Consider the following 12523-nt stretch of genomic DNA (forward strand, 5'->3'; position numbering starts at 1 on the left):
CAAACATGCATTTAGTCAAATACCTTCAAATTGTAAAATGCCAAAAGACATTAGAACCACACACACACAAATGATTTCTAGAATTATCCTGCATGAGATTTAAAACAGCTTTCTCAAGTCTATGTTTCAAATAAGTAAAAAAAAAATACAAATAAAAGGGATTTTAATGAGTGACTACTATATAAATCTAAATGTATAATGGTACATTCACCCTCAATAGAGAACATAACCAATGAGCAGCTCAAAAGCTGATCGAAGTCTCAAGGCATCAGACACAGAAGCATGTCCTTGAACACGCCTGAATGCATAAGGACAAGCCACTGAACCTTTACTGTTTAGACCAAGTCATGCGGGCGGAAGTCTAAATGTCAGTCCTGATCAGACTCGGGAAATGGGCAAGGCAGAAAAGTCTAGGTCAGAATATGTTTGCGGTGTCATTCCACAAAAGAATTTGATTATCCCTCAAAATCTGATGCACACATCCTGAGTCAGCATTCGCACCTCTTTAAACCCCTCTCATTAAAACAAAGTACACAGAACCAGGAAACGACCACGCCATAGTATAGAGTTCTACATTAATTATAGCAGCAAAAGCAAGGATGCAAACACCCACCCTCGAACACGGTCCCACCCTTTCCCATTTGTCTTCTGCATACAACATGACACACTATCATGGGAGCCCTTCCTAGGAAAGGGTTTCATTCATGTTAAAGACATGCGTGTGGAAAAGACATGAGCATACCATCCAAATCACGTCCACGCGAAACGAAGACAAGCAGGGACAAAGTCCACAGCTCTGCTGTCCCTCGTGGAGAGGGAGATAACTTTCATAGTTTAAACACATTCAACTTCCAGTCCGTTTGAATCTTATGTGATTGGTGCTGCTTGCATAATGAAAACATAGCACTAATTCTCAAAACTGTCTTCTACTACCCAGAGGGGAGAAAATAAAAAACAAAACAAAACAAAACAAAACAAACTGGGATCTTTCTGCTCCTAGCACTCACGTGATCAAGCTCATCAGAGAGCCAGAACAAGTATAAACTTCTGACTGTCCAGCTACCTGATGTCTCCTGCTTCGTGGACTGTTACTGTCGACAGAGCCTCCCGTTTGACTTTCTCCACGCTGCCATTTACCACCACCTTAACTGAAGAAGCTCCTTGCTCTTCAGTACAGACCTACGACCTGCCCTTTCCTTGTTCACTCCCACTTGTCTCTCCTCTATCTGCCCGTCCTAGAGCTCCTATCTGTAAAACTGGGGTCGGAATGGCACCTACTGCACAAAGTTGCTTTATCCTTAAGCGATGCCCAGGCATGCGCGGAAGTTGCTTTATCCTTAAGCAATGCCCAGACATGCGCGGAAGTCACGAAAACCGTCTAATGTTTTCTTTCTTGTCTGCTTCCTCAGGTTACAGAGGCAGTTGCGAGGCCTGGATTCTTCGCTGGCTGCTGAGAGCCTGCGAAGAGCTTTAGGCAGAGCTCACAGTTGCTGAAGCCTGACTGAGACTGTAGCCATATGTACAGACAGCTGAGATTACAATAAAAAGGCTAATTATTTACGGGAAACGCAAGTTCTCTGCATATTGGTGGGAACCGTCCATGATAACTCGTTCTGCTTACAAAGCACAATATTTAGCAATGGGATGCCTAGATCTAACTCATTGATTTCCTGGTGCCGATATGCTGACCGCAGCTGACATGCAACACGGAACAGAAAACCAAAAGTGCGACTTACTCTTTATTCCTGCTTTTGATACAGGGCTGGTAGAGGACTTTGATGGCGTTCCAGGCAGAGCCAGAGCCAGCTTCCAATGAGTCTTCCAACAGTGGGAACTTCCTGATACAACCGGAACTCCTCAGAGGTTCCATCACCAAACTGTCTGAGTTCAACACCCAGAGCTAAAGGATGGGAAGGGAAGGGCACAGAGGAGAATGTTGATATTCCATCTATATTGTGTATTACCACCCCAAAAACCACAGGAAGTAACAGAAAAGCATAGTCAGGCAGATAGTGTATGAGTAAGGTACACTTTTAAAATTTATTTTTATTTTTGCTTTAGATAGCATTTGGGAGAGCAACTATATAAGAATCCTTTTTAAACTGATTAGGGGAAAAGCATCTACATAAATGGCAATGCTACAACTACTCTGAACTATTCAGAGCTCCCAGACATCAGTGAGGGGTCAGTGTAAGCAAAGACAGGCAAAGAACAGAAAGAGAACACAGGCACGAGATGAACAATAAAAATGTCTATGTGACTAATGCGGAGGAAGGTAAACTGATGTGTTTCCGGGATACTTAACAGACACTCCATATGGGTTAACCAGTTGAGGAAAGGAGATGCAGAAAAAGGCTATGGTCCAGGCTGTTTGGGTTTCCAAATAACTGGGCAAAATAGACTCGTGTAGAGCCTCATTCTAAACAGAGGCAGGATGACTCTGGCGCCTGCAGGACATGCACCAAAGTCAGCGTCTTCCTCTAAACCTGCTACCATTTCTCAAATACCAAGCTGTCAGTCTGAAACAGGAGGAACAGAATGATGTAATGCTGAGGGTAACAAACACAAAGAAACACGAGAATGACACAGAGACGTGACACCTCCAGAAGAGCCATTACTGAGAGCAAAAAGCATCACTTTTAGTATGAGCTTCTAAAGAACAGAATGGGTTTTCTTTCTGACTGCACCCACAGAACCTAGGTGCAGGGGCACCCGGTCATGTGGTACTAAATGAAGTGAGCTTGATTCATGGGTTTACTGATAGCTAAAAGTCCTAAGGTCATCTTCTAGTTTCCAGACTTGAACGGTGAGAAAATAGAATGATGGAAACAAAAAAAAAAACAAAAAACAACAAAAAAAAAATTCCAAGACTCTGGATTACAAGGCCATAAAATGGATGAAAATGCCTCCTTACCAAGATGTACACCTTGCCGTCCTGGCCTTGAATCGTGAATCTGAAAGTGCTTCTAGCAGTGCAGAGTTCCACCAGGCACCGGGCAATAACGCTCTGAACAAACTGAGACCTGTTGCAACAAAAAGCATTCATTACCACGTGACAATCCCGTGATTCTAACTAACAAGATATGGCAGAAGGACTCACAGACACCTTCAGGGCACTAGCGTTCCATGCCAGGCATTTCTGACCACCATCCATTCCTTTTAAATCTTCCCCAATGCTCATTTGGAAATCTTAGAATGTATTTGTGTTTGTACCAGTCTCCTTAAAATTCATCCTGCTATCATTAATATATTTTCCATCCCATATATAACTATTCTCCTGTGATAATTAATACTGACCAACAACTTGACAAGATATAGAATCACCTGGGAGACAAACTTCTGGCCATGTTTATGAGGGATTATCTACATTAGAATAACTAACATGAATAAAAACCATCATTACTTTGGATGGCACCAGTCCATGCTCTAGGGTACTGGACTGAATAAGAAGGAGAAATAACCTAAGCCCCAGCATGTACCACCCGCTGCTTCCCAAACTGTGTAGGGCCACCAGCTGTCTCAAGGTCTGGCCACCGTCACTTCTCTGCCATACAGCACTGTGCTCTTGAATTGTGAGCCGAGGTAACCTCTTCCTAAGTCACTTGTGTTAGTTATTTTTGTCATAGCAAAGAGACGGGTCACTCATACACACCCTATCTGTTGAATTAAAACCCATGGACAACTCAACATTCATTCACGCCATAGAGCACATCAGACAGTAAATAACTAAGGTGAGGAATTTCTTCCCAAAGACAGTATTAATGACAAACGTTTCCATTTAAACTGCCTTAAGTGGCAGTTCTAAGGTATAGAATCCAATCACATGTAAGAGGATAAAATTCAAGTTTATATTCAAGATGTTGAAACTTTTGAATATTAATAGTTCACAACATATACTAATTTGTTTTCTGTTGATGTGATAAGCACCATGACCAAAAAATAGTGAGGAAAAGGTTTATTTAGCTCCCACTTTATATTCCCTCGCTGACCAAGTGAGGGCTACTATTGCTGTGCTAAAACACCATGACCAAAGCCTCTAGGGGAAGCAAGGGTGTATCTAATGAAACACTGTTTATTGTCAAGTAAGTCAGGAGAGGAACTCACACAGGGCAGGAACCTGGAGGCAGGAGCTGATGCAGAGGCCATGAAGGAGTGCTGCTTACTGGTTTGCTCGGCCTGATTTCTTATAGAACCGAGGAGCACCAACTCAGGGATGGTACCACCCACACACGATAGCCTAGGCCCTCTTCCATCACTAAGTAAGATAATGTCCTACAGGCTTGCCTACAGCCCCGTCTTATGGCGGTATTTTCTCAGTTATTTCTGATGACTATAGCTTGTGTCAAGCTGACATAGAACTAACTAGCACAGCTATCCAGGGAAGCCACGGCAGGAACGCAAATCAGGCTGAGGCAGTGAAGAAAGGGTGCTCACCGGCTTGTTGCCCTGCCTGCTCAGCCTGCCTCTTTATGCCACTTAAGACCAAACGCCAAGGGTTGGCATTGCCACTGTGAGCTGGGCCCTCCCACACCAATCACCCGTCGAGAAGATGTCCCACAGACATTGCCTACGAGGCTAATCTGACAGACATGGGTCCCTCTCCTTCCCAGGTGACTCCAGTGGTGTCAAGTTGGCAAAAACTAAGCAGTACAATATACTGCAGGTAATTTCTGTTTATGAAAAAAACAGAGTAAAAGAAAGCACTGACACTTTTAAAGGTACCCTTTTTTAAAAAGGAGGCATCCCATGAAACTGATCTCTATTCGCAAGTCAATATTAAAGCCAGAACCAAAAGCCTAAGGGCGGCAAATTAGATGATCCTAGATATGTGGAACATAGGATCAGAAGAAAAAAAAAAACTATTGCAATTACATTTATATAATTATTTGTCTATAGCATATAAGCAACGAGTAGGTCTTCAAGTTGTATATGTGTATGGTTTGTTTCATCGGATATTTACCCTCGGAGACTTTAAAAAGAAAGAGGTTTGAAAAGCCACATGCTCGATACATTGTGCCTGTCCTCAAATTATACAATAACTCGATATGCTGTTTATACCTTGGTATGTTAGGGAAACTTCCCTCAGATGGCTGGACAATTACCTCTGTCATGTAAAATTTGGTTGTTTCTGTAAATAAAAAAAGAAAAAATTAAAAATCTTCCCAATACACTGTTATCATAGACATACACACTGACCCTAAATTATGACCTTCCAAACTATTTTGTTGTTTTGTTTTGTTTTTTAAAGGCACTTCATCTTTGTACAAGAAGTTTGGAAACTTCTGGTCGCCAGGACTCTGTTCAGGATCTATACCAATAAGACTTTACACATGAGAAGTCAGGATCTCACAGTCTTGGCCCAAAATTAAGACCTTTGTTTATTCTATGGACTAGCTACAAATCAGAGAGTCATGGAGGGTTATTTAGTTATTTAGGGTACCCCAAAGTACAGAGCTGTAACAGTGACATCATTATCTACCTGGAACCTCACTGACTGGGTACATGCATAGTCCTCACCAAATCTGACTTCCTGTTTATTTTGTTGACTATAAAAATAATTAAACAGCAGGCTAGACATTTGATAAACACTACTATAAATACGACCATCTTGAATTGTTTAAAAATTCATTTAAAAGTTTAATCTCATGAGTATCAAAGGAAATGTAGAAAAATAATTTTTCTAGCATTGAACAAAATATTTGTAGATGGTTAAGTATATCATGGTGTACGCTTATTAGAAATGGACAGGTTTACACACATAATGCTACCAGAACTGAAAAAGATTGCTGAGAAGTCTCCGAGCAAAATTCTTAAAATTACATGCATCGTTTAACATTATAACCATACTGACCACTTTATCTTAAAGAAAACTTATACAATGCTTGCCAACCTGCAAAGATGATGACAGCAGTGTAAACGTGGCAAAAACAAATTAAAATCTCAAAGCTGAAGAAGGTCGTTATTTAGGCAACAGCATTTCATGCATAATTGAAATTTTAAGCAGGTCAAATTAAAACCGGAAGTAATTAAAGTGGTGTTTTCTTAAAGATAATTTGTCCATTTATAATAATACCAGAAAGTAGGGGTTTTTTCTTTTTTATATTCAATTGCTTGATATAAGACACAGAAAAAGGTAAAAATACAATCGATAAAAACATGCAATGATTATCAAATATTACTACGTATCTAGAAACATGAGCATACGTTTTCTGTCACTTTTGTCAATTCCACCTTACTATTTCGAGGTCTTACTGTCACACACAGAACTGAGTCATTTGAAGTCACACAGTGACTCTAGGTCTCAGCTGTTGGCAATCATTAAGAGCCCCTAAGCCGGTTGGTTTCAGGAATCTGGTACTCTGGCCGTCACCCACAGCCAACCACCTCTTCTATTAATCTCCCTTGAGCTCTCTGGGGTCACTTTCTTCTACCTGGGTCCAGGTGGAGTTCTCTTAATGGGAAACAGCCGGTGGCACATCACCCGCTCTGCCTGCCTCTTTGTCGGGGGGGACTTTCGGTTGCTCTAAGTCCTGGGGTTAACGGGCATTCCTTTGTGCCCGCCGACAATCCCATTCCCTCTGTTCAAATCTCCATTAACGCTGCTTCTTTGAAGGTGATCTCTCATTTTCTTTTCCACCTTGGTTGCTTTTAAGATTTTTTTTCCCTTTGCTTTTCACTCTGCGGCATCCCTTTGATGCACATAGACACAGATTTCCTCTTATTTATCTTACTTGGGCCTCGCCGGATAGGAATTCACTGTGCCTCTCGGATCTGTAGATTGTCCTTCATCATTTCCTAGAACTCGCAGCGACTCTTTGCTCACTCAGCCCAAGCAGCATCCTTTCCACAGAGAAGTGAAATTAAACACACGGTGGATCGCCTCGCTCCACATTTCCGCCCATACCCCATACATTCCACCTTTCTGCTTCAGTGGGCAGGGTTAAAGATTCTTCTCTCAACTTGAAGCAATCCCACTAAAATCAGGGACTAGACAAGGCTGCCCACTCTCTCCCTACTTATTCAATATAGTTCTTGAAGTTCTAGCCAGAGCAATCAGACAACAAAAGGAGGTCAAGGGGATACAGATGGGAAAAGAAGAAGTCAAAATATCACTATTTGCAGATGATATGATAGTATATTTAAGTGATCCCAAAAGTTCCACCAGAGAACTACTAAAGCTGATAAACAACTTCAGCAAAGTGGCTGGGTATAAAATTAACTCAAATAAATCAGTAGCCTTCCTCTACACAAAAGAGAAACAAACCGAGAAAGAAATTAGGGAAACGACACCCTTCATAATAGACCCAAATAATATAAACTACCTCGGTGTGACTTTAACCAAGCAGGTAAAAGATCTGTACAATAAGAACTTCAAGACACTGAAGAAAGAAATTGAAGAAGACCTCAGAAGGTGGAAAGATCTCCCATGCTCATGGATTGGCAGGATTAATATAGTAAAAATGGCCATTTTACCAAAAGCGATCTACAGATTCAATGCAATCCCCATCAAAATACCAATCCAATTCTTCAAAGAGTTAGACAGAACAATTTGCAAATTCATCTGGAATAACAAAAAACCCAGGATAGCTAAAACTATCCTCATCAATAAAAAAAGGACTTCAGGGGAATCACTATCCCTGAACTCAAGCAGTATTACAGAGCAATAGTGATAAAAACTGCATGGTATTGGTACAGAGACAGACAGATAGACCAATGGAACAGAATTGAAGACCCAGAAATGAACCCACACACCTATGGTCACTTGATTTTTGACAAAGGAGCCAAATCCATCCAATGGAAAAAAGATAGCATTTTCAGCAAATGGTGCTGGTTCAACTGGAGGTCAACATGTAGAAGAATGCAGATCGATCCATGCTTATCACCCTGTACAAAGCTTAAGTCCAAGTGGATCAAGGACCTCCACATCAAACCAGACACACTCAAACTAATAGAAGAAAAACTAGGGAAGCATCTGGAACACATGGGCACTGGAAAAATTTTCCTGAACAAAACACCAATGGCTTATGCTCTAAGATCAAGAATCGACAAATGGGATCTCATAAAACTACAAAGCTTCTGTAAGGCAAAGGACACTGTGGTCAGGACAAAACGGCAACCAACAGATTGGGAAAAGATCTTTACCAATCCTACAACAGATAGAGGCCTTATATCCAAAATATACAAAGAACTCAAAAAGTTAGACCGCAGGGAGACAAATAACCCTATTAAAAAATGGGGTTCAGAGCTAAACAAAGAATTCACAGCTGAGGAATGCCGAATGGCTGAGAAACACCTAAAGAAATGTTCAACATCTTTAGTCATCAGGGAAATGCAAATCAAAACAACCCTGAGATTTCACCTCACACCAGTGAGAATGGCTAAGATCAAAAACTCAGGTGACAGCAAATGCTGGCGAGGATGCGGAGAAAGAGGAACACTCCTCCATTGTTGGTGGGGTTGCAGACTGGTACAACCATTCTGGAAATCAGTCTGGAGGTTTCTCAGAAAATTGGACATTGAACTGCCTGAGGATCCAGCTATACCTCTCTTGGGCATATACCCAAAAGATGCCCCAACATATAAAAAAGACACGTGCTCCACTATGTTCATCGCAGCCTTATTTATAATAGCCAGAAGCTGGAAAGAACCCAGATGCCCTTCAACAGAGGAATGGATACAGAAAATGTGGTACATCTACACAATGGAATATTACTCAGCTATCAAAAACAACGACTTTATGAAATTGTGAGGCAAATGGTTGGAACTGGAAAATATCATCCTGAGTGAGCTAACCTAATCACAGAAAGACATACATGGTATGCACTCATTGATAAGTGGCTATTAGCCCAAATGCTTGAATTACCCTAGATGCCTAGAACAAATGAAACTCAAGATGGATGATCAAAATGTGAATGCTTCACTCCTTCTTTAAAAGGGGAACAAGAATACCCTTGGCAGGGAAGAGAGAGGCAAAGATTAAAACAGAGACTGAAGGAACATCCATTCAGAGCCTGCCCCACATGTGGCCCATATATATACAGCCACCCAACTAGACAAGATGGATGAAGCAAAGAAGTGCAGAAGTGTAGATCGCTCCTGAGAGACACAGCCAGAATACAGCAAATACAGAGGCGAATGTCAGCAGCAAACCTCTGAACTGAGAATAGGACCCCCGTTGAAGGAATCAGAGAAAGAACTGGAAGAGCTTGAAGGGGCTCGAGACCCTATATGTACAACAATGCCAAGCCACCAGAGCTTCCAGGGACTAAGCCACTACCTAAAGACTATACATGGACTGACCCTGGACTCTGACCTCATAGGTAGCAATGAATATCCTAGTAAGAGCACCAGTGGAAGGGAAGCCCTGGGTCCTGCTAAGACTGAACCCCCAGTGAACTAGACTGTCGGGGGAGGGCGGCAATGGGGGAGGGTGGGGAGGGAACACCCATAAGGAAGGGGGGAGGGAAGGGATGTTTGCCCGGAACCAGGAAAGGGAATAACACTCGAAATGTAAATAAGAAATACTCAAGCTAATAAAAAAAAAAAAAAAAAAGATTCTTCTCTCTTTCCTCTGCTTATAATTCTTGATTTAACTTGTATCCAGCCCTCGACCAACAACCCCCTGAACTGCTGGTGTCAATAACAAAGCAGTACAGCGTTAGGGATTCTGTCACAGAGCTTTCTCAGACACTTACTGGTACACTCACTTCGTGTCCAGCCAGCTTCAGATCTGCCTTTTACACGGTTAAATATACGAAGCATGTTTTACGGTTTATATACGATATTAAAATTCCAATAAGAGGCGCATTTCCACTGCGAATGCTTTGCGATGGTTCCTGCTAACGCTGTGATGAATAAGGAAGGCCATGAGGAAGGCCAGAAGCCTGGCTGGTAGCAGTATTCTGAGAAGTTATGGAGAGTTTAGGAAGGCCCTAGCTGGCAGACGTAGCTTTGCAGGGTGGTCCTGGGAGGTTGTGTCTTTATCTTAGCCCCAAGTCCCAATAATGGCCATGAGTTAAGCAGCCTCTACCACACAAAGCCGCTCTGATGTTCAGTCTTTCTCCAGGTCCACTCAGCAGAGGCAAGGACTAAGGTGTCTGAAACCAGGAGGCAGAATAAATTCTGTTTCTTTAAATTCTTCTCAGGTGTTTTGGTCACAGCTGTGGAAAACCATGACGGGAGAACGAGTGGGTGATGTTAGTTAGCACACATGCCTAGTTAGCTCTAGTTGTACAACAAACATTGCTCTCAGATTTACTTGAAAGAATCTGTTTCAGGACGAAAGCTTTGCTTCCAAAGGTGAGAGGCGTCTGACCCTGACCGCGTCTCGGGACATTCCTAGCCCCCAGCAGACAACACCAAGTTAAATAACTGAAGTTCCCACGGTGGCTATGACTGATCATCCTACCTCTACTTCTCATACTGTGCTGAGAGGGGCAGCCCTTAGAAGATCAGCGTTTTGTGGAGACAATGGCTTCCATTCCTGTCTGTCCTTTCCAAAGAAATCAAAGCAAATGTTAGAGAGTACTGGCGCCTTGCTAGGGAGGTGTGCCTGGTTCTGTAGTAATTTTGCTTTGGTGGCAATTTCCTCACATGCGCTTCATATCTCATACCCTTTCCTCCTTCCTGTGTCCTATCCTAGACACCGCCCTAGTATCCCACACTTCAGCCTGAAGAACTCAGGCTATTGGGGTTTTCTGTAGAACAGGTCTATTTCTGACACTTTCTTTTTATATAGTTATCTAGGAACATTTCTACTTTCTCTGTAATACTGAAGGATAATTTTTGCTGGATTGAGTACTGTTAGGTGATGAGTTTTCCGGACAGCGCTCTGTGTGTCTTCCTTTGATGTCACTTGGAGGTCACCGGTTTTCTGAGACGCTCTCCTTAGTTGTGTTATGAAGTACACTTCTGTGTTTGGTTTGTCCTCTGCACTTTGATCCTGTCTGATTTGCTGCCTTTCGGCAGCTTAACACCATCTGGGGTTCAAATTCTTCTCATAAAAATTATTGTCTTCTACAATATTTCTCTCAGATTTTCAAAGTTGTTTTATGACATCTTTCTTTCCACCCATTCTGAGACTTCATTTACATGTGTGTTGAAACCTTGATACTGTCCATAAGTCTGAGTTTCAGTCACTTCTCTGTTTCCTTTGGATTGGCTATTTTTATCAACCTAAAACTTTGATACTTTCTTTTAATCTTCTCTTCTTATCAAATGCGTACTCTGGATCATCTAGCATTTTTTTTCTTTTCAAAAACTATAGTTTTCAATTATAAATTTATCTATTAGTTCTTTCTGTGAAATTTGACATTCAAAATTATTGGAAGATTTTTTTTAATTCTCTATTATTCATTATAATTATTTCAACAGATTAGCTCCCAAATCTATACACATACTCAGCATCTGTAAGTCCTTGTTTTCTTGAGTATAAATCACTCTTTTCTGCTATGAAGCTCTAATAATTTTCCATGTGATACACTGGATCAACAATGACTTTATTTAATCTTGCTCTTTGTTTATCCCTACTGTGGTCAGCTAACTGGCTTGAACTTACGCTGTGAAACGGTGTATCAACAATGTCCTCACTAACTCTGCTCAGTTCCTTAAAAATCAGTTTTAAATTTATGTGTGTGTGCCCTTGTATATGTGAAGGCCAAAGGACAGCACACAGGTCTTCATTCTCACAGCTACCATTTGTACTCAGGGGATTGAACCCAGGCTGTCAGGCTTGGGCTGTCCACCGAGCCACCTTGCCAACTCTGTTTAGTTTTTCAATGTTCATTCCTGAAGAACATCCACTGTGCCTGCTTATGTTAACTCCCCACAACTGTCTGGGAGAAAGTTCTGCTCGGATATTGAAAACCAGGAATGCGTTTTACAAAATTTGCCTTGTGTGGCACGCCAAGTCTCCAAGGGAGGAAAACCAACAGTGGTCCCACCTTCCTATGATGCCTCTGAACCAGAACCAGCATGGCATGATAACCCTGACGGTGCAATACCTCGGCGGTCACCAAAAGCTCTCTAGTTGTACCTAAGGCCCACTCAACAAGAAGAAAGCCATTTCTGGTACTGGAAACTATGCCAAGTTCCCAGGGCTACTGAACCCATGGGCATTGGAGGAGAAGTCACAACCACTATGATCCCTAAATATTTGTCCCTACATGCACAGAAGAATGCAGTTCTCACACACCATCCAGGAAAGATCTCTTTACAAACCTTAATTTTTTAAAAAATGTTACATAAAGGTCCATTTTCATGCTCAGGCAAGGAGGCGGAGAGGGATAAAATGTCCTGGAGTATCTTACAGCGCATGCTTCTTTCTTTATTTACTCAGACAAAGGAACTGCTAGTAAGATTACAATGATCAAAACAAATACACAAAAACCACGATCCCTTAAATACACAGCTTAAGTTAAATCTTCTAACTAATTATATTAAAAAGTGATGATTCGCCCCTGATAAAAATGTGGCTCTTTAGATATTTTAAACTGTATCTTTAGTTTTAATTACCAAAGTCTTC

At 41.6% G+C, this 12523-nt stretch overlaps 1 protein-coding gene across 1 annotated transcript in view; it reads right to left on the reverse strand.

Annotated features, from left to right (window-relative positions):
* Window positions 1–1604: 1604 nt before the first annotated feature.
* The window catches only part of Ube3d (ubiquitin protein ligase E3D), a 49390-nt gene continuing 38471 nt past the window's right edge, over window positions 1605–12523 (reverse strand). Inside the window, exons 6-8 of the mRNA XM_032911043.1 lie at window positions 5059–5128; window positions 2915–3023; window positions 1605–1900 (exon numbers count right to left, since the gene is read on the reverse strand). Coding sequence (XP_032766934.1) covers window positions 1733–1900; window positions 2915–3023; window positions 5059–5128 — 347 coding nt within the window. The 3' untranslated portion in view covers window positions 1605–1732. The remainder of the gene's footprint in view (window positions 1901–2914; window positions 3024–5058; window positions 5129–12523) is intronic.

This window comes from Rattus rattus, chromosome 8 (genome assembly GCF_011064425.1).
Source record: "Rattus rattus isolate New Zealand chromosome 8, Rrattus_CSIRO_v1, whole genome shotgun sequence".
NCBI classification, from domain to species: domain Eukaryota; kingdom Metazoa; phylum Chordata; class Mammalia; order Rodentia; family Muridae; genus Rattus; species Rattus rattus.